The sequence below is a fragment of the Portunus trituberculatus genome, chromosome 15 (assembly GCF_017591435.1).
Source record: "Portunus trituberculatus isolate SZX2019 chromosome 15, ASM1759143v1, whole genome shotgun sequence".
Classification (NCBI taxonomy): Eukaryota; Metazoa; Arthropoda; class Malacostraca; order Decapoda; family Portunidae; genus Portunus; species Portunus trituberculatus.
Window position 1 is genome coordinate 5,838,629 of NC_059269.1, and position 26,500 is coordinate 5,865,128.

The 26,500-nt window shown below is 39.1% G+C and overlaps 1 protein-coding gene across 1 annotated transcript in view; it reads right to left on the bottom strand.

The window, feature by feature from the left end:
- LOC123503953 (Down syndrome cell adhesion molecule-like protein Dscam2) overlaps positions 1-26,500 on the bottom strand; it is a gene marked incomplete at its 3' end in the record, with an annotated part of 474,494 nt that overhangs the window by 128,440 nt on the left and 319,554 nt on the right. Inside the window, exon 10 of the mRNA XM_045254079.1 lies at positions 3,508-3,652. Coding sequence (XP_045110014.1) covers positions 3,508-3,652 — 145 coding nt within the window. The remainder of the gene's footprint in view (positions 1-3,507; positions 3,653-26,500) is intronic.

The window sequence follows — 26,500 nt, forward strand, 5'->3', positions numbered from 1 at the left end:
GTAAGTTTTGTGTAAGCGAGCGAGCGAGCGGGGGATGGGCGGGAAACACTCCTTTTGATGATGATTCAGATTTCCCTCGCTGTGTGAAGACGAGGGACGAGACGCTGGAGTCGTGCATGAGAATAATGAGCGAGCTGCGGGGAGGAGGCAGGAGGGAAGTGGGGCTTGATTGGAAAAGTAATGGCTGGGGAGAGAGATTGCAATAGAAAAATGGTATGTGAACTAGTTAGTAAGGAAAAGATGACAGTTGTATTATAGTAAAGATGCCATTATAGCCACTATGAAAGTTGTCATCATCATTGTTATCGTTGGGGCATTATTTTTTCTTTCACAAACCTATGTCAAGTGTGGAATAGAAAGTAAAACAGTATAAAAATTCTCTCTCTCTCTCTCTCTCTCTCTCTCTCTCTCTCTCTCTCTCTCTCTCTCTCTCTCTCTCTCTCTCTCTCTCTCTCTCTCTCTAAAAGAAAAACTGGGCAAATATAGATACGGAGACAGAACCACGCGCGTGTAAGCCAGACCCTGTAAACTAGGACAAGGTAAATACGACTAGGCACTAACACACACACACACACACACACACACACACACACACACACACACACACACACACACACACACACACACACACACACACACACACACACACGCACACACACACACACAGCTTACATTTCTACATAAAAGTAAGCATACAGTCGTTTTTTTTTTTATATATATATATATATATAGATTTCTGAACGGTTAGAAGTTTACTATAAAGAATTTTCAGTAGATGCAAGCTGAGTCATTCATTGAGTAAGCACGAATATGAAGAAAGAAAAATAGTAACCCAGCAAAGATAAATAAACAGGCAACCAATGGGATAACAATTCAGACGTAGCATGACGAATTAGCAAAAAAAAAAAAAAGAAAAAAAAAACACTTTTACGGAAATTTAATCTTTTTTGTGAATCATAGCATTTTCGATCCTTCATAAAAAAAAAAAAAAAAGAGGAGCTCGTCAACAACTTCCTGCTGGCGTCGAAACTTGGCACTTTTTTTCTCGACTTTTTTGTTCAGATTTACGTCGATAGGAGTGGCAGCATGTGTGGCCGTCACGTAGCCGCTTATCTAGTGTCACTCCATCGATCCCTTCGCCTTTCGCCTCCTATTATCTCCTGCAACAATTTTACTTCTTCCTTTATTTTTGCGACACATAAACTCTTTGTTTTATCGCCGCCTTGGTGCTGCTGTGGGCTGGCTGAGCTGCTGTAGTTCTGCTGATGGTCATAAAATCAAAGGAACATTTTTATAAGACTTGTTTTATTAAGTAATCATAACCAGTGTAATGATAACCGAAATATAGTGTGTGTGTATGTGTGTGTGTGTGTGTGTGTATGTGTTTTGACTTGTTCGAAAATATAGTTTACCGATCATTTCCCGAACAGTCATAAAACTCAATGGCTATTTCCTTTTTCCGGGTCATTACATTAAAAAAGCTGAACTACAATGCTCTGCCACCACTGCATCAATCGTACATGAAAAGCCAATCAGTCAGCCTCTCAATCACTCAGAGTGTCAATCAGTCAATCAGTCTCTTGTGAAATCACTGAAATTTCTATATTCCTTGTGAACTAAAGCTTCTGATTCACAAGTAAGACATAGAAAACTTTAGCTCATGGTCCCTTCCTTCCTAGATATCAACTCTGCTCATTAAATCAGAACGCAAAACTATAATTCTTTTGAAAATACATCAGCGTGCATACATTTTCAAGGGGAGTCATTAGATAAAGATCGCACACATTATAGAGACATCATTTAGCACTGTAAATTAAGTAGATTTATGTGCTTAACGTCTTGAAGCATCAGATTTTATCCTTAGTTAATAGAATAGAATCAAAGCATAGACATGTCTTCTTATTAAACACACACACACACACACACACACACACACACACACACACACACACACACACACACACACACACACACACACACATCATGGTTTATACTTTCTAAGGATTACACACACACTATACAGACACCATTTAGAACTAGACAAGGAGAAAGATTTACTTCCTTAAGGTTTTAAAGCACAAATTTTAATTCCCTGTACCCAAACTACTAAACATGCGATTTTCGTGTGTGTATCGGTGGAGGCGGCGAGGCAGCAGGTTCTCCATGCAGGCGTGTGCGTTCCCTGTGTCTACTGCCGCTAATTAGGTGTAATGGCAGGGACGCGGGGAGGCAGAAGGGACGGAAAATGGAAAATCTACATAGCAGCATTAGCACTGGAACAGGAATCGAATGAAAGAGCAGAGTGTGGATGAGGTTGGAAAAAGAAAAATGCACTTGAAAGAAGTTTAAATTACGAGAGAGAGAGAGAGAGAGAGAGAGAGAGAGAGAGAGAGAGAGAGAGAGAGAGAGAGAGAGAGAGAGAGAGAGAGAGAGAGAAAGCATTGCATTGTCACTTCAAAAGCTTTTATGACCGCTGTTTCACCTCAACTGAAATATCTTTGAATGTAGTCAGCTAATTTCTCTGTCTGTCTCTTTGCTCCCTCCTTTCTTCTTTCCTTCCTCCCTCCCTTTCTCTCCCTTATTCACCACTGCCTCAGCTCCCTTTGTGTTCTTCCATTATGTTTTCTTTGATGGCTAGGGAAGTGTGAGTGGGTGGAGGGCTCTGCTTTTGTGTTAATGCAGGAGTGGTGATGACTGAGGGAAGAATCCAGGGAGGCGCCGAGAGGAGAGAAAGCAGAGGGGAGGTAGTCGGGATAGTTCTGATGGCTTGGTTATTGATTATTATGTACATTATTTAAAGCCAATTTCTTTCATCTTTTTACTTGTAGATTTGTTGTAAGTACGGCCTTAGAAATGATGTTAGAGGAAGTGGTACAAGGGTTTAATATTAATCATGTGTTTTGTGAAGTCAGTTAGCGTTTAACAAGAAGCTACCAACGTGTTCTTCCTATACTCGCGTTAAGAATTGTTCATTATTCTTGATCTTGTTCCGTGTGTGTCTGGGATGATGTGAGGTAAAGTTAGTATACAGTTTGGGTTTAATCATGTGTTTTTGTCAATTATACAGTGTTTGGTAAGACTGTATAGCATTTTCCTTCCATTTTGTTAGTTTTAGTAATCATTCATAGCTTGTTTCCTTATATGTATAGATAATATGTATTTCAAAAAGTTTTACAGTAATGCAGGGCTAATGATGTGTTTGGTTAAGGTCGAACTGCCAACAAAACATCCCTCTTTCCACCCATAATGTACGAGGAACAATCTATCATGTAAAAACCGGAAATAAGCGATAAAACTTGATATAGTTCTCCTGGGAATGCCTTTTTTCACGTAAGAGGAACAATGTTTAATAGTAGAGACCCCAACATACAAAGTCCGGAATAAGTATTAAACATTTCAACCCGGACTGTAAGAGGGGCACTGTTTAAGATGCTCAGACTTGTTAACGAGGCCCACCTTTGTCTCTGTGTTAAGAGCGAGGAAGGGAAGGCATGCGTGGGTACTCACCGTTCGTTCTGAGGCAGGGGGAAGCCGTCCAGAGCCCAGGAGATGGTGGGTGTTGGGGTGCCTGACGCAATGCACTTGAGAGAGACACTTGGCCCCGGCGTGAGTGTTTGGGTGATAAATTTGTACTCCAGCTCAGGCGGCGAGGCTGCAGAGGAAGCAAGAGAAATCGTGGTTAGAACTCATAAATGTGTGTGTGTGTGTGTGTGTGTGTGTGTGTGTGTGTGTGTGTGTGTGTGTGTGTGTGTGTGTGTGTGTGTGTGTGTGTTTCGTTTTGTTATATTTTTCTGTCCTCTATTGTTTTTGAAGAGAAAGACCGTAGTTACAGCTTATGAGTATTGTGTGTGTGTGTGTGTGTGTGTGTGTGTGTGTGTGTGTGTGTGTGTGTGTGTGTGTGTGTGTGTGTGTGTGTGTGTGTGTGTATGTGTGTGTGTGTGTGTGTGTGTGTGTGTGTGTGTGTGTGCCTTCTTTTATCTTCTTTGTTTTAGAGGATGTTACATAAACCTTTTTACTGTTTTGGTCATTTGTTGTTAATATTCAAGGGGTCTGAAAATAAATAATTCCATAAGCACTCTGAAAAAAAGAAATGAAATGGGGTTAATTTAGTCTTTTCTTGAGCATAGAGCTATTCAAGACACTATAGACAAAATAGTCTATAAATCTCCAGTTATTGTGTAGAGTTTTGCCTAGCAGTGAAAGGGTTAAGTCTGAAATAGGACACTTGCTTTTATTTTCGTTATATTTTTTCACGGCTTATATTTATATTTTCTGTGTGCGTGTGTGTAGTGGAGGGGGAGATGGAGTGGCGTAGCTATGCATTAACTGTGGATTAACTAGTATTTAAAACGTTAACACTTAATTAAAAAGAAATATGCAAAAGTGACACAATTTGCAGAGAGTGAGATGAATCACAATTTTTAAACAATGTCTTTACAAGAAGCGTGAAGAATGAGGACGATCATTGTGGTGTGAGGTCTCATTAGTCCACGGTTCCTTCCCTCTCCTCATCAAGATTAATTTCATCTCCTCGAGCCTCCTCCCGAGTTCATTATGGCAGTTCGTTATCCACACTGACGGGCCTTGCCAAGACGTCACATGCTCCCTCAAGGGCCCTCCTGGAAATATGCTGCCACAAGGGTTATCAAGGAAGTGTGACATTGCCTTGTCTCATCATCTTTTTTACACTTTTCTCGATGTTCCCTTGTCTAAGGTGACCTCAAGATGCTTATGTATGCTAAGAAAGGGTTGTAGTATGTCGCTCAGGTTCATGAGAGAGAGAGAGAGAGAGAGAGAGAGAGAGAGAGAGAGAGAGAGTTGTGAATGTTTAACACCATTTGTGTGTGTGTGTGTGTGTGTGTGTCGAGTTAGGAAGGCAGGTAGTGTGGGATGCTTAAAATCATAATGTTTATTAAGGTATATTTGTAATTAAATGTAAGACATCACCTAGTTCTCGTGGTGTTTTAAGTATTTCATCAAGGTCTCATTGTCTTCTGTCAGTGTTTGTGTTTGGTCAGTATTTGTGGCATTGTTTTAACTGTGTATGCTTCGAAGCGTCAATCTTCCTCGTGTCGCCTGCTTTATATTACCACAGTGAACCTCATTTTTACACCACATTCAATCATTGTTTTGTTTCCAATGCCATCTGTCACCAGCACAATGGACGAGTCGCCAACACAACAATGTTTGACTATAGTGAAGGGAAAAGCAATTGATTATAACGTTGAGAATATTGTATTGCCTCATCTGTTTTTCTTTAACGTTAAAAAGATAAATAGTTCATGGGTACATTTCCCGGATGTCTAATGTTTAGTTCCATCTAATCCTGTGTGTCGTTATGACCTTCCCTTGCTTACAAATTGCTTCCGAAAAACAGGAAGATGCAGAAACACATGAATTAATTTGCATTTATTACACTAATTGAATTAGCGTACAAAAGCACTCAGACACACACACACTCTCTCTCTCTCTCTCTCTCTCTCTCTCTCTCTCTCTCTCTCTCTCTCTCTCTCTCGCAAAACCGGAAACACCCTCAGATAACATCGCAGACTCTTCCTTCAATGTTGTCCTGCATTCAGAAGTTGAGGTTTTATTAAAGAAAAAAAAAATAACACACATTCCATTGTCTTCCCAAAGGTACACTTCCACCAAGGTTCTGGTTCTCACTGTTATTCAGAGAAAAATGACGTGGATTAAACATTGACCATAAAGAGGACATACTATAGCGGAGTGTGAGGTGGAGCACACACACTCACGGACGCCAGAGTCACTTCTTTCTGCTCCTCTCCCGGTGGCTGCCCATCCACACCTAACTCTCAGCGAGCAGCTAACAGACATTCTTGGCGGCGGCAACGGCATCGCCTATCTCCTCGTTTTTCTCCCTCTATCTCCCCAAATCCCCGGTAGAGATAACTCGGCCGATTGGCATATTGACAGGTGGTGCTTGCCTAACCATCTGGAAGGCTAGTTTGGGGGGAAAAATGAGACTTGAGGAAGAGCAGATATGGCCTTCCAATGCCGCTATCTTCCAACACTGGGAGCGGGAGCCAAACACGGCCTTCGATCTGGCGTACGTTCTTTCTATCCCCTTGTCAGCCTGGTGTCTCGCCGCGCCTCATGGCTTTGTGCAGCTGGCCGGACTGGACCCACGTGACGCGCGACATTTGTTCGATGAGGGTGATGGAGTTGTCATATGTCTATGATATGTTAGCACTGAGTATGTTTTTAGAAGGGGTAATAGTAGCAGTACTTATGGTTTAGTTGTGGTGATAGTCGTGAATAGTATAGTAGCAGTTTGCCGTTAAGTGTAACACATTCACAAACAACATGTAAGGTAGTAAATATGGATAAGTTAATAGAAAAGTGAAAGAAAACAAAATAAAATATGTCATCTAACTTTCCCCCACCACAATCCTATTAAATATCTGTAGTGCAGCATTCCAGCCAGGCGGAGATGGAACGCTGTGATTGCTTTACATACGGGAGTGGCCAATATGCGCCATTATGAGATGGGAATGGAAAACATCAAACTCCGCTGTGGCCAACATATTAATTATTCACCTGGTGACGGCGCGCGGCATCCCTGTAATGAGAATCCTGTGACCCAGTATAGGACCGGCACTCAGGATTCCTACTTTGAAGAATACTGACATAGACTCTTATGCTGAGAAACCACTTTATTTTGACATTTTTTTCAGTTTATTATTGTTTGTTTTACTATCACTTCATACTGTCAGAAATCCTATGAATAATTTAAATATTCTAGTTTTCTTTCTCTATTTGTTTCACGCAAGGAAGGAGGATTGAATAAACTTATACACGAAATAATAATTTTTTTTTCTCTTATTGCTTTAATGTCACGTTAAATATTATTTTTCCCCTGCTCTCTTGTTTATGAAAGCTTGGAAGCCATTGGAAGCCATTATCACGTCACGCATCTCGGCGGTATGCCAATCTTTCCCTGTGTGTGTGTGTGTGTGTGTGTGTGTGTGTGTGTGTGTGTGTGTGTGTACATATAAAACGCAATTAGTTGCGGGTACCCAAAGGGAATATCCAGAACTAAGTAGATTGTACAAGAGGGTCGGGGAAGTGACGCGCGTCATGTAGTGACAACAAACAGTGGTTGGGCATAGGTAACACGTGGGGCTCTGACGGTGAATTTTAATCAAAATCGACGAAAAGAAGGGGCAGTTAAAGAGTTCCATTTATCTCAATATAATTTCAATTTCTGTATCATTTCATCTTTGCTGCTAAAATAATCGTTAGGTAAATTTTGTATACTTTCTTTCTATTCGTCTTGTTTTTCCTGTTGATCTGAGTAACATCCCTCAAAGTATCCCTCCTTATTTTATCAGCTTTAGTATCATCCTGTGTTATCATTTTCGTAACCCTAACTGTGCTTCCTGTCGTGAGTCGTGGGTGTAGAGTGACCCGCCTACAGGAAGTCATCAGAAGCCATCACGAGGGAAGTTAGGTTAGGTTAGGATAAAGAAAAGGAGAAAGTCACGACTCTTTTTTGCTGGTTAACGTAATGTTGGTCTTTACTCCCCTGGTTGATAAGAGACACGGGCGTCATTCACCTTACATTACCTCTCAAATTTCACCTTAATGTCTCCTCTTTCCTTCCTCTCCTTTCTTTATTTTCTGAGGAATGTCACATATTTTTTCCTCGTTGCCTTTTTTATGCTGCCTTTTTGTCTCTATTTGTTGGTTTGTGTTTGTATGTTTGTCTCTGTCCATTTGTGCGTCTATCTACGTCTGTTTCTTCCCATCTCTCCGTCTGTCTGTCTTTCCATCTGTCTATATCTATCTGTATGTCTGTATTCATTTCCTGTGTTCCTTCAGTTTATTTCAACAGACATTACGCAATTAGATAAATAAATAAACATGTCGATAAGTAAGATGTTAAATAAGAAATAATATCAAATCACGTCAGAGATAAAAGAAAAAAAGACATAGCATTCACCATCGTTGCCTGAAAAATAGAAAAAAGAAAAAAAAATCGATAAACATGACACGTGTGTAAATAAAACAAATTAAAAACACAAGAAAAAAAAAATACAGAAATCCTTACATTCTCATTGCTACACTGGCTTTGAGTTGAACAAAAAAAATTAAAAAGTAAAAAGGAGAAACAAGACACAGGCACTGAAACCATTTAGAATTGCAGTCATATATTCGGGAAGGTGTTGGCGGCTCTAGTGGTGGGGGAGTAACATTATACCTTCGAGATTCCTCCGGGGAAATTAACTCCTGACTTCGAAACCAAGCCCGTAAATATTAGCCAGGATTCGGCCCCTCTCTCTCTCTCTCTCTCTCCCCCTCTCTCTCTCTCTCTCTCTCTCTCTCTCTCTCTCTCTCTCTCTCTCTCTCTCTCTCTCTCTCTCTCTCTCTCTCTCTCTCTCTCTCTCTCTCTCTCTCTCTCTCTCTCTCTCTCTCTCTCTCTCTCTCTCTCTCTCTCTCTCTCTCTCTCTCTCTCTCTCTCTCTCTCTCTCTCTCTCTCTCTCTCTCTCTCTCTCTCTCTCTCTCTCTCTCTCTCTCTCTCTCTCTCTCTCTCTCTCTCTCTCTCTCTCTTTCCTCCCTTCTTCCTTCCTTCTTCCTCTCCCTTCCTGCCGCTTCACTCGTCCCTATCGCTACTCGCCTCTCCCTTCACTCCTCTCCCACCCAGCCATCCACTCTCCCCTTCCGCTCCCTTCCTACCCTCCCTCTCTCCTCCCCTTCCTCCTCCCCCTCCCGGATGGACGAAGCATCTCTCCACACGCTTGACTTAACATCAGTAAACTCTTGATTCATGATGATATGTTTCACACACACACACACACACACACACACACACACACACACACACACACACACACACACACACACACACACACACACACACACACACTCACACACACACACACTAATCACAGCAAGAGGCGCGCGATGACTTACTGACTATTGCAGTAAAAGATAATATGAAACGGTGAGAAGTCTTGGTGTGGTCTTTATATCATCAGTCACAAGGGCCGGTATTGCTTTGTGTGTTGAATCCTCACCTGGCGTGCTGTTAATCGGAACAAAGTGCTTTCTAATCGGCAGGTAATGCAATATTCGTGGGCCTTGGAGCCTCTTAATGTGGCAGCGGAGGACATTGTGTGGATGGGTACAGGAGGAGGACAGGAGGAGGGACAGGAGGAACAAGGCACTGAGATTTAAGCAGGTGATTTTTTTTCTTTTCTCTTTCTCTTTCAGCAAGGAATGTTTACAGTTGATCAGCGCGGAGTTAATTGCGCGAGTGGAATACTTAGTTTGATTAGAGTGGAAGGATGGTGTTGTCTCTCAGTGCGCGTAGGTAGACACTCACACGGTTGTTAATAAATGCATACAAACGTTCACATCTTTCCCCTTCCCCACACACACATATTACTACTACTACTACTACTGCTGCTGCTGCTGCTGCTGCTGCTGCTGCTGCTGCTGCTGCTTCTACTGCTACTAGTGCTTTTTCTACTACTGCTAGTGCTTATACTACTATTACTACTACTACTACTATTACTACTACTACTACTACTACTACTACTACTACTACTACTACTACTACTACTACTACTACTACTACTACTACTGATGCTGCTGCTGCTGCTGCTGATGCTGCTGCTGCTGTCGCTGCTGCTGCTGCTGATGATGATGCTGCTGCTGCTGTCGCTGCTGCTGCTGCTGCTGCTGCTGCTTCTGCTTCTGCTTCTGCTACTACTATTATTACTACTACTGCACACCCATCCCTTACTCACATCTTCTTGGTTTGATAATGAGATATGTTGAAAGCATATTGTATTGATGATAAAAGAAATGAAGTGTGAATTAGATGATAGAAATTATTTTGAAGCGAATACATCTCATTAAAAATTGTGTTACATCAAAAACTACATAAAAGCGGATGAGAAATAGCATTAAGATGATAAAAAATGTAAAGGCTAAATCAGTATTAAACTTTTCCCTGATGAATTAAAGAATATCGTACGTCCATATCACTGATTGATAGCATGAACAATAATAAATGATTCAAGTGAATTTAGGATATCTCTAAATAAAAGAAAATAACGAATTTCGGCTTTATTTATAAGTGCACTTAGAGGTAATTTATTTGATTAATTTTCATTTTGTAAGTGCGTTGGCAGCTTAACAATGTTTAAATACCGAATGTTAACTAGCACTCTGTCTGCCGTCTATCAACTCAAGCGTTCTGTTGACTGGGCACAACATGTACAATTATAAGCAGAGTGATTCTTTTTGTTGTCTTTCTCAGTTGCAGCTCTTACGGTGATAGGATGGACACGTACTGTATTTGATTGCCTGGTCGTAACTTCATATTGACAACCTTGTATAAATTTGACTGAATCGGCGAGAGACAGGTTTTTGTCTCGGAGCACATGGAGCCATTTCTGCTTCATTAGTATCCGCGGGGTGTCTTCACTTAGTATAATGAATATTACTATTGCATGAATTATGTAGCCGAGCGTTTTGTCTTTATTCCATTGCATTGAACCGATACTCCTGAAGTGCAACACTGGTCCTGAATCACAGTAAGTGTGTCTGTTTAGCAGTGTACACTAGTTAGTTAACCCATGTATTTCCTTTGTAATATCCAGCACGGAAAATAAACGTATGAATTAATATTACAAATATTGGATTCGTGAAATCCATTCGTTGATCCATAAGATGGTCATATACCTAGCTATATAATCTAATTTGGTTTAAACCTTTCAACATTAGTTTCGTTACATTCTGGATTCCATTTTCTTTAGCTTGATTTTTTTTTTTCATAATCGTCCGGTACAATATGATATCTATTTTTTCCTGTTCTGATTTTACATATTTTGAAAGCTGTCTTTAGTACTGAATGGTTTAAGGAAAGAGATGCAAGAAAGGAAAGACGAAGGGTGCAGCCATTAACGCAGTCATGTTCCCTTTGTGAACGAGTAAGGGAAGACTGTAACTAGTCTGAGGGCAGCATGGATTGGCCATGGGAGATAATCACTGGAATTGAACGATGGCAGGACACTCGAGACAAACGCGAGTCCAACACGTTACCAATTAGTCAGCAAATGTTCATCAAGACTAGAGTGAATTTAAATGACCTCTAGTTGCTTCGATACAACAACGGAACAGCCTTAGGAGTTAAGACAACGAACGTGAAATACATTTAACGCTTTCATTAATGTACCATTACACACACACACACACACACACACACACACACACACACACACACACACACACACACACACACACACACACACACACACACACACACACACACATATACAGACATACGTACACGCACTGGTCTCAACACCCTTGAAGGCAAATTATCCAGAAGTTGACAGGCAGGACAAGAAACGCTTCCCTCCAAATCCCTGTTTCCTCCCGCTAACTTTCGAATCTTCAGTTTCTAAGATTCTGCTCGAGTTTGTGGAGTTGGTGCGGCGTCTGGAAAAGTTAGACGTGACATCCCAACGCGGCCCACAAGACAAGGCTGGGCCGCTGCTGCCCCGCGGACTTAAATTGATGGGGGACCTCACACAGCTGGCCTCGGGGACTCTGTCTGTCACTCCGGGCCAACTTGTGTGTTTCTGAGTAGTTGCGTGGGTTCTTTTACTCTCTCTCTCTCTCTCTCTCTCTCTCTCTCTCTCTCTCTCTCTCTCTCTCTCTCTCTCTCTCTCTCTCTCTCTCTCTCTCTCTCTCTCTCTCTCTCTCTCTCTCTCTCTCTCTCTCTCTCTCTCTACCATGCTCTCCTAATTTCACATAAAAGCAAATGACCGCTAAAGTCTGCCACCTTCTCAACTCTCTCTCTCTCTCTCTCTCTCTCTCTCTCTCTCTCTCTCTCTCTCTCTCTCTCTCTCTCTCTCTCTCTCTCTCTCTCTCTACCATGCTCTCCTAATTTCACATAAAAGCAAATGACCGCTAAAGTCTGCCACCTTCTCAACTCTCTCTCTCTCTCTCTCTCTCTCTCTCTCTCTCTCTCTCTCTCTCTCTCTCTCTCTCTCTCTCTCTCTCTCTCTCTCTCTCTCTCTCTCTCTCTCTCTCTCTCTCTCTCTCTCTCTCTCTCTCTCTCTCTCTCTCTCTCTCTCTCTCTCTCTCTCTCTCTCTCTCTCTCTCTCTCTCTCTCTCTCTCTCTCTCTCTCTCTCTCTCTCTCTCTCTCTCTCTCTCTCTCTCTCTCTCTCTCTCTCTCTCTCTCTCTCTCTCTCTCTCTCTCTCTCTCTCTCTCTCTCTCTCTCTCTCTCTCTCTCTCTCTCTCTCTCTCTCTCTCTCTCTCTCTCTCTCTCTCTCTCTCTCTCTCTCTCTCTCTCTCTCTCTCTCTCTCTCTCTCTCTCTCTCTCTCTCTCTCTCTCTCTCTCTCTCTCTCTCTCTCTCTCTCTCTCTCTCTCTCTCTCTCTCTCTCTCTCTCTCTCTCTCTCTCTCTCTCTCTCTCTCTCTCTCTCTCTCTCTCTCTCTCTTTGTACATGTATTGCAAGTGAAGGAAGGACTGCCCGGGGAAAACAGTTGGTCTTGATACGCGTCCATTGATGAATAAACTGCGAGGAAACGTATTTTTTCCTATATTGTAATTCTCTGTATATTTGTGATAGCGTTACGTTGTGCTTCGTGATAGTCATGTACACCAAGACTAAATGGAAGACGCGTGTGTTGCAAGTGTCAAGAGTTTCATTGTACATTTGAAAGAGTTAATAAGAGTAGCGGATATTATAACCAACGGGTATCACATTATATTGCAAGTATAGTAATATTTCTTTTTTAGTTTAGTAGGAATGCATGTCACTAGTGTAAATAATGAGTTTGTTGGACTTATGGTGGTCAAACTGAGGGAACTTTTGTAAAATTATATCTTAGTACGAGTTATGTTTTCTTTAACTTCAAAAGGGAATTCTTGTTAAATTTGCTTCCTCTTCAGTGAACGAGACAAATGCAATTAAAATGAATAAGAAAAGTGATGAAAGGAAGTAAGATATGAAGGTTCACGCAAATTATAAACAAGGAAGAGTTAAAAATAAATGCTCTATATAAACAACTCGAAAAACAATCAGAGGAAAAGTCACATATATTATTCTCCATATATATACAAAGAATACGACGTTCTAAGTAAATGAGCTAACAGATCTGCTGATATACGTATTTATTATTTTTTTTACACCATGTGGGCTTTTTACGGGAATTTATGGGCTAAAGGAGATTCTTTTTTGGGGTACCTCCTATCTCAAAGCCCGCCCGCTAGGAAACCGTTGCCCCGAGTGAGGAAGCCCAACCTACATTCGGACAGTGGACAGGATTCGAACCCGTGCGCTTGGAGACCCCTCGGACCCCAAAGCACGCATGGTTCCACTGTATTTCTCCTATGAACATATGTATTTATTTCTTCATCTGATAAAAGGAAAGTAAGGTAACCAAAAGACTGATAGGTATAAACTAAAGAGATAAATGTAGTTGAAAGAAATGAAAAAAAAAGTGATGGAAGGGAAGAATAAGATATGAAGATTCACAGCAATTAAAGAGAATTAAAAGTTATGAATAAGGGCGCTTTACAAAGAACTCAAAAAAAAAAAAAAAAACGAAAAACGAAAGTCATATAAATCATTCTCCATGTACACAAAAAATAAGACGTCTTAATCAAATGAGCTTGCAATTCCACTGATTTACGTTTTTTTTTTTCATATATTTCATCTATGTATATATGTATTCTTCGTCTCGTAAAGAAAAATAACGTAACAAAAACACTGATAGGTAAATAAAAAAACATACCTTTAACCTATACATTCTTGTGAAAAAGCCCACATGTATAAATAAAAAATACAAACTAAATCAAAACATCATTTAATTTTTTTTTTAGCTTAGTGGAACGTGTATAAAGAAAGGAAGGATATGTAGTGAGGCGTCGGAATAATATCAGGATTAAGAATCAGATAATATTAAACAACTATTCCTTTTCCTTATTTATGCCATCCAGTCATAGAGAGAGAGAGAGAGAGAGAGAGAGAGAGAGAGAGAGAGAGAGAGAGATGTCCTGTTATATCATTCAAATATCTAATGTACATCCCTTCTAAGTATTAATGACACAAAGTTTAGCGAATTCCATGCATGTTTTGAATAGAAATTAAAACATTGTGTAAATTCACTAGTTTATATCGCGCATAGAGAGAGGAGATGTCCTGTTATATCATTCAAATATCTAATGTATATCTTTTCTAAGTATTAATTGCTCAAAGTTAAGCGAATTCCATGCATGTTTTGAATACAAACTAATATAATGTGTAAATTAACTAGTTTATATCGCACATAGAGAGAGGAGATGTACTGTTATATCATTCAAATATCTAATGTGCATCTTCTCCAAGTATTAATGGCACAAAGTTTAGCGAATTTCATGCATGTTCTGAATAGAAATTAAAACATTGTGTAAATTCACTGCCTTACATCGCGCTTCATAAAGATCAAAAGTGGTGAGGCAATACGAGGAGGAGACTTCAGATTGGTGTGTATTAGTCTGAAGTACTTTGCGGAATATGATGTTACTCTTTGCGATGTTCGTAATGAGTGTTGTGTAGTGAAATTATGTTTAATATTCAATAGATATTAGAAAATTACCCTTTTGACATTTGCATTTGTATTTAGAGATTTGTTTCCAGTGTGTCTTGCTTGTCAATTTTTTTTCTCCGTTTTTTTTATTTCTATCTTTTTTTTTTTAAGGAGAATAGTCAAAACATAAAAAAAGTGGACAAAAATTCATTAATTTCCTCCACTTCAAAAAAAAAAAAAAAAAAGGGAAATAGTGACCATACGCCTTTCTGTCTCTGTCTTTCCCTGTTTGTCACACACACACACACACACACACACACACACACACACACACACACACACACACACACACACACACACACACACACACACACACACACACACACACACAAACACACACACAAACACACACACACTCTCTCTCTCTCTCTCTCTCTCTCTCTCTCTCTCTCTCTCTCTCTCTCTCTCTCTCTCTCTCTCTCTCTCTCTCTCTCTCTCTCTCTCTCTCTCTCAGTACCAAACACCATATCCCCGTACACGTTAGAGCAGTAGTTCTCAAACGTTTTCATGAGCGACCCTATTTGGAACATTTCATTCCTTCGCGACCCAGAGTAAAGTAAAGAGAAAGAAAATGTACAATGATATATAGTTATATACACGAGCCTGCATGGGCCCACTGCCAGTCCAACATACGCGTTTGATACAGAAGTCATTCCTGTCAGAGACACTATTACGTTGGGCCCAGGAGGAGGGAAGTGGGGGAAAGATGAACATACATAACAAAAGTAATTTGTGGTTAAAGAAGAATAATTCAATTTAGTAACTGAAATATACTGAAACACTGAAAGCATGATAGTGTTCCTGTGTCCCTGCGACCCATCAAAATTGATCTCGCGACCCAACTTTGGGTCGCGACCCATAGTTTGAGAACCACTGCACGGTTAGAGCGAAGTAAGAAGAAATGGATGTAAGGTGAGATAAAGAAACGGGAAAAGAATGATTTTTATCTTGGTATATTCTCTCTCTCTCTCTCTCTCTCTCTCTCTCTCTCTCTCTCTCTCTCTCTCTCTCTCTCTCTCTCTCTCTCTCTCTCTCTCTCTCTCTCTCTCTCTCTCTCTCTCTCTCTCTCTCTCTCTCTCTCTCTCTCTCTCTCTCTCTCTCTCTCTCTCACCCTGTCCATTGTTCCTCACCCACTCGCCCACTCAATTCATCCTCGCATCTCTCCTGCTGTCTCTCTCCTCTCTCCTTCTTTATTGCAATCGTCCACGACTCCTCCTTTCAATTGTCTGCTTCCTACTTCCTCATTTGTCTTCACTGAGTCATTCTCTCTCTCGTTTCCTTTTCCTTCCTCATTCTTGTCTTTTTAGTGCCCTTTCCTCTCTATATTCTCTCTCTCTCTCTCTCTCTCTCTCTCTCTCTCTCTCTCTCTCTCTCTCTCTCTCTCTCTCGGCAGATATCCAAAGACAATAGGTTTAAGGGAATTAGTAACTAGATATTCGTTCCGTAAATTGTTTAGGTTCGAGGAAAAAATCAGGAGCTCAATTTCATTCAATGGAAAAATTATGTCTTCCTCCCAATCCAATTATTTTCCCCCTAGATGTTTTTTTCCTTCCTTCCAGTTTTCCCTGAGGTTTGAGAAAATGGTTTGTGATTTTTCTTTTTAACTTCCCGTATTGTTTTTTTTTTTTTTATGTAGATATCTTTTTTTTTTGGTGTTTATTTCTGATTGTTGTTTTTGTTTTATATGTTGTTGTTGCTGCTGTGGTTATCATTTATTCTTCATCATTTATCTATTTCACATAAAGAATTCGTCTCCTTTTTCAATTACATTTTCCTTGTCGTTGTTTTTCTTTTCATTGATTTTAATTCTCATTGAAGGATCATGCAATTACTAATCACAATACCAAAATTTTCGATGTTTGTAATTTTTCTTTATTTTTCTCTCACTTTTATTTGTTTTAGTTATTCATGGTACTACTTTGTATTATATTTCACTATTTTCACTTGTGTTATGGTGATAATTTTGTTTTGAATCTTCCTATTAAGCTTATTTCATGTATTAATTTGGATACAGATATTTTTGGCATCTTGTTTCATTATTTATTTTCTTATATTCCTGGTAATTTCATTTTTGCATATTAATTGATCCGTAAACTTATACCATACATTACTTTTATTAAGGATATTTTTGTCTGGTTTTGTATCGCTTCATTCACTTAGTTTTCTTACATTCTACATAACCTTTCATTTGCCTTTTCTTTTTTCTTTCTTCCTCTTGCTGTCATGGATGTTGTGTTGGCTCTATATCGTCACTTAATTGCATTTTGATACATTTATCTTTGCCTTTCTCTTCTTCCAATTATTTCATAGCTACTGCAGGCTACTTTCTTAACCTTTTTCCCCTCCGTCGTCCATTCAGAGTCCGGGCCATTGTGTGGCTCTTTTCAAGACCATGAAAAGGGAAGGGGAAAAATTTCGTTGTTGCGTTTGGAGAGAAATATGTGGAAAGCTACCAACCGGAATTGCAGTTTTAAAGGAACGAATACAATACATACATGTGTACATATTTGTGTTCGTTTCTCGCACCATCGTCGTTACTTTTCTATGGGAGTAGTAGTAGTCGTAGTAGTAGTAGTAGTAGTAGTACTAGTAGTAGTAGTAGTAGTAGTAGTAGTAGTAGTAGTTGTGGAAGTGGTGGTGGTAGTAGCAGCAGCAGCAGCAGCAGCAGCAGCAGCGATGGTGGTGCAGCAGCAGCAGCAGCAGCAGTAATAGTAAAGTAGCAGCATTATTATTATTATTATTATTATTATTATTATTATTAGTAGTAGTAGTAGTAGTAGTAAAAGTAGTAGCAGTAGCGGTGGGGGTGGTGGTGGTGATAGTAGTAGAAGAAGTAGTAGTAGTAGTAGTAGTAGTAGTAGTAGCAGCAGCAGCAGCAGTAGTAGTAGTAGTAGTAATAATAGTAGTAGTAGTAGTAGTAGTAGTAGTAGAAGTAGTAGAAGTAGTATTAGTAATAGTAGTAGTAGTAGTAGTAGTAGTAGTTGTTGTTGTTGTTGTTGTTGTTGCTGCTGTAGTAGTAGTAGTTAAGGCGGATTCACACGTGTCAATATACTACTGAAATTGCAAATTGTAAAGTTTCAGACTGAATATCGGTGCCTGGCGACTAGAAAACCAGTCGCAAAACTAGACCAATATGTTGGTCTTATTCAGTCAATTTGCGACTTTGTTTTCGTCGTGACGTCACAGAGAAATATTTAAAAATGTGATGTCCAGATGTAAAGATGTTAGAATTGGTGAGGGAAAAAAGCACATCTGTGACCCTGAAAATTAATTATACAGTAAAAAGCTTACGCAAATCGACGTTCGATGGGATTGCTGGCACTCTCCAAGAACTCTTCCCGTATCTGCTGGTTGTTGTTGGAGGTGAGTATTGAATATTTGTGAAGATTTAATTTCATCGCAATCGTCATCGCCATCAGAGCAAGATATCTTGTTGAGTAGTTGTTTGTTTACATTCACTTCCAGCCAGCCGATACTTACACTTGCTATGTGTGAACGTGTTCTGACTAGAAGCGCTCATTCGATACTTCTAACGACTTGCAATTTCAGTCGCATATTGACACGTTTGAACCCGTCTTTAAAGACAGCTCCCATTTTGTGATTATCATTATCTTTGTCGTAATCATCATGGTTTTAATCACTTTTCACTGTTATAGTGGTTGGTTTAATAATTCTGAATATAGTGTTGATAACTAGATAGTAATAATTAAAATACAATAATAATAATAATAATAATAATAATAATAATAATAATAATGATAATAATAATAATAATGATAATGATAATGATGATAATAATAATAATAATGATAATGATAACAATAGTAATTAGTCATCAGTATCAACATCATTAGTAACAATTTATTTCTGTATTGTCTCACCCTTTGAAATACTTAAAGAATGTGCATTATTTATCCAAAGTATTCTTATAAACTTCCTTTAGTATGACTTTTCTGTGTGACATATTTTCTTCAAAGAATTGTTATTGATATAGACCTTATAACCTATTTGTTGTTTTTATTATTGGTGCACAAGCTTGCTCTTTTTACCTATTGAAACTCAACTTTTGTACATCTCTTTCCTCTGAGAACAATTTCTACTAAGACAAATTCACAAGTTTCTTTTTTTTCTGTACATTGCAAGTATCTCTTAAATAAATCTTTCTTTTAAATAATATTTTCATTCGGTATTTATCGACTTTCATTTTTTAGATACAAACATTTCGGATTCAGCATTTCTGAAAATCTATTTACAAGGTATTGATTTTCATGGCGCACGGACCTCAGATTTTATTATTGTTATTTATTTATATATCTTTTTTACATTTCCCAGCGGCCATTCCTCTCCTTTCAAAATATCTCACACACGATTCACCACATTCCTTTTGAGTCTCCGAAGAGGAGAGTGCATTAAGTGCTTTTTGGTGTGAAATGAATTTTGTTATCTATCTTACTACTTCCTTACCTACTCACTATTTATCTGTCCATCAATACCTTTCTATCGCTATATTGAGGCTTTTTCTGTTTACCTTTTCTCTATCATTATATACTTATCTACTTATCTATCAGTCAGTCAGTCATTCAACCAATCAATCTATTTATCTACCTATCTTTTTATCCTTCATACTCTTATCCATCTATCTATCTAATTATATCAATCTATCTATCTCTATCCTTATATCTGTAGGCAACAAGTTAGATAGATGAACAGATTGATGAACGGACAGAAACAGATACACAGAAAAAGACAAACAGTTCTATAAAAAAAAGTAACAGCATATCCAGCATTGCAAAACTCATTCAATTTTCTTGCAAGAACTTTTTCCTTAAACAGATGTCTAACAAAAATTCCATCAGGCTTAACACATTTTCATTTCTTTATTTACATATGAAGGCTGCAGCACGGCGAAACTTTCTTCTCCATAATGTTTGTTTTCCCCCTCGCTTGGACTCGTTAATCCGGACTCCACGCTGTTTAGAACTGGGGAAAACTTTGTAAGCTATTGGCCATTCGATCAGCGTTGAGAAAGAAAAGGATATATTTATTGGAAAGGGAGGGATCGAGGCGGACAGTAGTGTTGCGGTGCGGTGCCCAGGGACGCGGGGAGAGAACGTATAAATTTCTCTCTATGAGTTGGATTTGTAGTAAATACGAATACACGTACGTTCGTGTGCTGCTGTGGTTATTGCTGTATTTTTTCACATTTTTTATTCTACGAGATACAAAGGAATGATGCAAATTTATATATGAATTACTGAATGTGATGTTTGTTTGATGAATTCCCTAACCCCGCACTTTTGTTACTCTGGATGCGTATACACGGGCAGAATTGTTTGCGTGGAGTTGGTGTTACATTATTTTGCAAGTTGCAGAAATGTGGCCGACAGATAATAATTAAATAAGCAGTAGATAGATATGATCAATCGTACTAAAAGATAGCTGTTAAGAGAAATACATGTAGTCTTTTTGAATAGTATAAATAATTACGATTGGTTGTATACATCATTAGTTATAAGAAATATAATACACAATGTTTAATGATAATTGGTCAAACCCTCTAGAAGAAATAATCTGTTAAAAATCAATTTCGTTTTTCTTTGATCTTCCTTTTAAAAAATTCAAGGTTAAAAATAATTAAGAGAGACCAGAAGTACCACTAAATGGAGGAATAAACAGCAAATCTATACTTGTTATATTTCATGAGAGAGAAAGGAAGTAGAGGAAAAAGAAAGGAAGGAATGGTATAATAAACGGGCAGCACTCTCATTTTTGCGATATTCATTACATTTCCTAATAACTCCGCATGAAAATGATTTAATCTGTAACAAAACACTTTACTTATAATCTGAACTGAAAACTTCACGTCTCATTTCTAGCTAAAACAGCTTCTATGAAGTCATGTGTTCTGAGTCGTCTCCGTCAGTTTTTCTTCCCACCCCGCTGCATCAAAAGTTTTTTTCGTCTTAACTCCTCTCCTCTAACTAACTATCTTCAGCCTTTCTCTCGTCGTCGCAGTATTACATTTCTTGCTATCTTCTACCGCTTTTCTTCAACCTAACTACTATTCTGATCCTGCTAACTGCATGCCTTCTTTCCTCCTGCTGCCTGCCTGCACAAGATATTTTTCTTTCTCTGATACCATCTCTCTAATCAAGACTTAACCAGTATTCTCAATCATTTATCCTTTCTGTGGTAAACTCTAGTGCTCCCTGCGGTTTTGTATTTTCTCCTCCTTATGAAATGAATTCTTTCAAGAATGAGGTTCAAGACACTTAAGCTCTAATCATTGACAACCGTTTTTGGCTTTGCTGTGCATCTGACACTTCAGTGGGTATTTTTTATATCACGATTTTGCTTTCCTTAACCGGTGTCCCTCTTTTATAAGGAAAACACACACACACACACACACACACACACACACACACACACACACACACACACACACACACACACACACACACACACACACACACACACACACACACACACACACACACACACACACACACACACACACACACACACACACACACACACACACACACACACACACACACTATTCCATAACTCGTGGAACTACCAACTATCCCATGCCCGGCTTTACCCGCGTGGCCACATCGGTCCCAGTCATCGCCAAACAAACTCCTCTCACGCCAGGCTTAACCAGCAGGAAGTCAGGGAAAGAACACGTAAGTCTTGGCTGGCGACTCGAGGCTTTCCATCTCTCCCTATCCGTCCGCTGCCTCTGACAAGTCCTCCAGTGCCATCCATCTCCCTCCCCCTCTTGACTCTCAGCTCCTTCTGTTCCTTAGATTTTTGAAGATTATTATTTGTTTTTTTTTTTTTTTTTTTTGTTACAGATTTTTCTTATTTAGTCCTGGTTCTCAGTCTTTCCACTTCACGAGATTATTTTAGTATTTTTCATATTTTTTTGTATTTTTTTTTTCTTCTGAATCTCATCACTTTCATAGTTTTATAGACTTTTCTTCCAATTATTTCAGTTCATTTAATTTCTTAGTCTCGGCACCTCTGTTTTTCAAAGTTATCAATCCAGCATTTTTTATTTCTGTTTTTGTATTTCGTCTTATTTTGTCTCGTTTAGTTTAGTTTTCACAATTTACTATTTCTTATAACATGAAACTATTATTTCAATATGTATTTTTATTCTCTTTAAGCTTTCTCCACATCACTTTAAACAGAATATACTTTTCTGTTATTTCTTTCATCATTTTACCTTTATGGTCTTACATCATAACTTTCACGATTACACTGGAGTTACTTGAGGGATTTCCTTTTACAGACAAAGAAAAGACAAAAAAGAAAAAAAAGATAGAGCGCGTCTGTAGTTATAGTATAGGTCTATCAGTACGTAGAAATGTAACAGCATTTTGTGTCTTTGGCTGCATCACGAACAATGAACATAATCGATAGTGTGTTATTTCAAATGTACTCAACTCAGGATGATAGGAAATAACCTCAAATATTCTATGGAGCAGAACACGTTTTGACTCTCGGATTGAATTTGGAAGCGAAGGAAGGAAAACAGGGTAAAACACATACGCACACACGAGAGAGAGAGAGAGAGAGAGAGAGAGAGAGAGAGAGAGAGAGAGAGAGAGAGAGAGAGAGAAGAAAAAGGCTGGAACACTACAGTGCCTTGAGGCGTAAAAGAGAATTTGCTTCGGTGGAAAATAAAACAACTGCAACAACAAGAATAATGACAAGAACAAGATCAACAAGGGAAAAATAAGAAGCGGGCTGGTCTAGGTTTGAGAGAGAGAGAGAGAGAGAGAGAGAGAGAGAGAGAGAGAGAGAGAGAGAGAGAGAGAGAGAGAGAGAGAGAGAGAGAGAGAGAAAGAAGACACATTGAAAGAAAATAAAAACAGGAGGTAGAAAGAACAGGTGGAAGGTTGGAGGAGAAGGGACCGAGTGAAATTCTTAAGGCGACCAGCGAAGGTTGTGGGGGAAGCTGGTGTAGTGATGCATCCTTTGTCACGTAATCGGGTTATGGAGCAGACGACAACAAGGGAACTCATTGTAATTAACTTAGAGACCCACTGGAGCCTGCAAATACTCTTGAGACGTTTGTGTCAGTGTGCATGCTTGTTACCGAGAGAGAGAGAGAGAGAGAGAGAGAGAGAGAGAGAGAGAGAGAGAGGGAAAGACTTACAGCAGCATACACAGTAAATTACCATAATGTGATTTTATACCACAGTTTTGTGTACTCCCAAGACGAATTGTTGCTAAGACTTGGGTTCCAGCAGAGACGTGGAAGTGGTGGTGGTGGTAGTGGTGGTGGTTATAGTAGTAGTAGATAGTAGTAGTAGTAGTTGTAGTAGTAGTAGTAGTAGTAATGATAGTAGTTGTTGTTGTTGTTATTGTTGTTTTGTGATTTGTTTTTGTTAATGTTGTTGTAATAGAAGTAGTAGTAGTAGTAGTAGTAGTAGTAATATAAGTAGTAGTAGTAGCAGCGCTGATACTATTGTTTTTTTTTTATCTATTTATGTCTTCCTCTTATAATAATTTGTTTTGTTGTTGGTTGTGTTATTGCTATTGTTGTTATGGTGGCTGTTATTATCACTGTTCTTCGGTCAAGTAGTTACTGATTTAGCCATTACGTAAACAAAGATAGTCCTCAGAAGCCGTTGATGCATGAAACGAATCGCAAACAACAGCAGGAGCAGAAACAGTAACAACAACAGCAACACGAACAGCAGCATTACCCTTCCGTACATGCTGTCTCCGTTACTGTGGCTGGATCAATGCCTGAGCAGATAATTTACGAGAAGAAAATGAAAAACCTTTCCTTATTTTTCCTTTTGAACTATTGGATACTTATGCATTCAGTGGCTTAAAGTTCCCCCAATGTTTGTACTCTTTTATTCCTCCTCCTCCTCTGACTCCTTCCCTTATCATTTATGGAGAAAAGAGCGCGAGTGAAGGAGGTAGTTTACTTTGAAAATATTTGGAGGCTACACAGAGAGGTGGCTTAGGTGTAATCTCATGAGTAGTGAGGACGGTTTTTGAAATGAGTTTTCGTTCGATGCTTCGTATCTCCCCGCGGTGAAGCAGTGCCATTTTTCGGAAAGTATATGGCTTGTGTGTGTGTGTGTGTGTGTGTGTGTGTGTGTGTGTTGGTAAATAACTGTTGGTGTGGGTATATCGTGTATTCTCTCTCTCTCTCTCTCTCTCTCTCTCTCTCTCTCTCTCTCTCTCTCTCTCTCTCTCTCTCTCTCTCCTATATCATAATCTCGCCTGAAATCTCGAAAGACGAACGCCTCCAAGGACTAGCAATAACGCTCTGGGCATAATGTGTCTTTACTACACTTGACAAGGTGGGCGCGTTACTCATCTTTAGGTTGATGGCGAGGAGTGCAGTAAATAAGAGGAATCCTACCGGAAGACTGTAAATAAGAGTCGTATGTTGAAATGTATATAAAATGACAGACTTCTGAAATAATAGATGTTTATGATTTGATGAGTAACTTTTCTAAGATAGTAAGGAAAGAAATGGAGTGATGGAAATCGAAACTCAGACTTATAACTGTGCGGTGGATAATGCGATGGAGTCCAGTTTCGTGAAAGCTGGTTTTACTATACTTTCAAAATTAAAGATTAAGCATTTTTTTTTATATATGAAAGAGGGGAAACTGGCCAAGGGCAATAAAAAATATAATAAAAAAAAGGTCCACTTGATTACCAGTTCCCTAAAAGTTCCTTAAAAGTGATATTTGCCAGTATAAAAAAAAAAGTAGATAGTTAATGGGTTTCATTCTTATACAAATAGGTTCTCATCATCATTATACACGTTATATTATCTTTTTACGTGTGGTGATTGACAAAAACTTATAATAATTCTTACTGAAAGCTGGCAAGTTTATATAACGAGTTGTGTTCTCGAATCGTGCCTTTCATTAAAATTCTTTGACTCGTAATTGGTACATATTTTTATAATTACTAAATACTCTGAGACGTCTTTACTTGTTCTAATTCGACCTTCAATTATTAAACTTGATAAAAGCGGCAAAATTCGTTCTTCGCAATCTTCTTTCTCCTAGATGTGTATAAGGTTTTCATACGTTACTTCTGGTGCTGTTGATTGTTTCGTGTCGTATTGAAAATGTTATGGTTACTTGTCTGATTGAGGAAGTTAACCTGTTGGAAAGATAGCGCTCTCTTATAACCCCCGGTGATCCGATGTGACTTCCTCTCGAGACCTCGTAACACAAATGACAATATTCAAAAGAGATTAAACAACTAAGAACACTGCCAGAAAGAAAGGAAGATTAAAATAACCTTATGAATCCTCTCTTGTCAACACTCCCTTTGCTATTACTGAAACAAACACACACTCTTGGTCTTCAAAACACAACCCAGTAAAGGTTTAACTCCGTAGTAAGAGAAAATAAGGGAGTGTTCCATTGAAAGAGTAGTTATGAAGTTTTATCGCATACCCGACCCTTAAAAATCTATATAGTGTATCTGATTTCAATAAGGCCCCGGGCAGGAAAGTGATGAAGAGATTGTCGAGGAGCTGTGTAGTGAGGAGGGAAAGGAGGAGGGTTGCGAGAGGCTGCTGGAGAGGAGAAACAGAGGCTGGGGGACTGGGAAGAGTAGGATGTTGATTGACTCAAGTGAACGGCGGAGAGGGGCTGAGAGGAAAGGAAAAAGAAGGGTAAGGAAACATTTTTATACATACAAGGGATGTGATACGTGGTTGTGAATAAGAATGTGTTTGAATGTTAAGGATTACCTGCCGGAAATCTTTCACTAGTACGCCACGTTCCTTCAGTTGGTTTTCTTTAAGTTACAGTGGTGGGAAATGAAAGCAAAAAGTGTTTCAGTGTTGTAAATGTAGGAAAAGTATGAGAGAGAGAGAGAGAGAGAGAGAGAGAGAGAGAGAGAGAGAGAGAGAGAGAGAGAGAGAGAGAGAGAGAGAGAGAGAGAACAAAGCTACAACACATGCAGAAAGACAACACAAACTGGCAAACTTTAAGGCACCATTGAAATCAACTCACAATAAAGCAAGAAAAGATGAAAAAATAGTGAAGCAGCAAAAAAAAAAAAAGCGATTTCATTTTCTATTTAAAGATCAAGACTCAACTAAACCCAAACTAACAAGTGTATGTGTGTGTGTGTGTGTGTGTGTGTGTGTGTGTGTGTGTGTGTGGGTGGGTGGGTGTGTGTCACTACGATACACGTCACTGAATGGTCTTTCTTTTGCCTTTGATTGATGATTTCACTTTCTCGAATTTTGAAGTTCGACACCTTGCAAAGAATACGAAAGTGGGCTGTGTTGATGAAAACTTGGAGGAGGAGGAGGAAGTGGAGGAAGAGGAGAGTGGAAAAAGAGGAAAAATAAATTGTGGAGAAAGATTAGTTTTTATTTCATCAGTGTCTGTGCTTAAAGATTCAAAGACAAAAAATAGATAAAAGATCAGAATTGAATATAAAATGTAAACTAAAACAACAGGTGGATAATATAGAAAAGAAAGTACAAGCCAGGATTACCAACATCTTACCTTCCTTTTCCCCCGTCAAGTACTTCCCTCTATTTCTTAGCAAGGCAGAGAGAGAGTCTAATAGTGAACTGCCGCTCTGAAATGGGGGAGGAAATACCTACGAGATCTCTGCCATTAATTCCTGTAAGGGTGATCTTTACGACTTGATTACTCTCCGAATTGTGAGTATATTTCGCAGGCTGCCTCTGATCACTCGAGGAATGAGGAACTTTTCAATAAGGTAATGGAAAGGTAACGAAATGTGCCACAGTTAACCTCTCTCTCTCTCTCTCTCTCTCTCTCTCTCTCTCTCTCTCTCTCTCTCTCTCTCTCTCTCTCTCTCTCTCTCTCTCTCTCTCTCTCTCGTCTCTTAAGCTCTCAT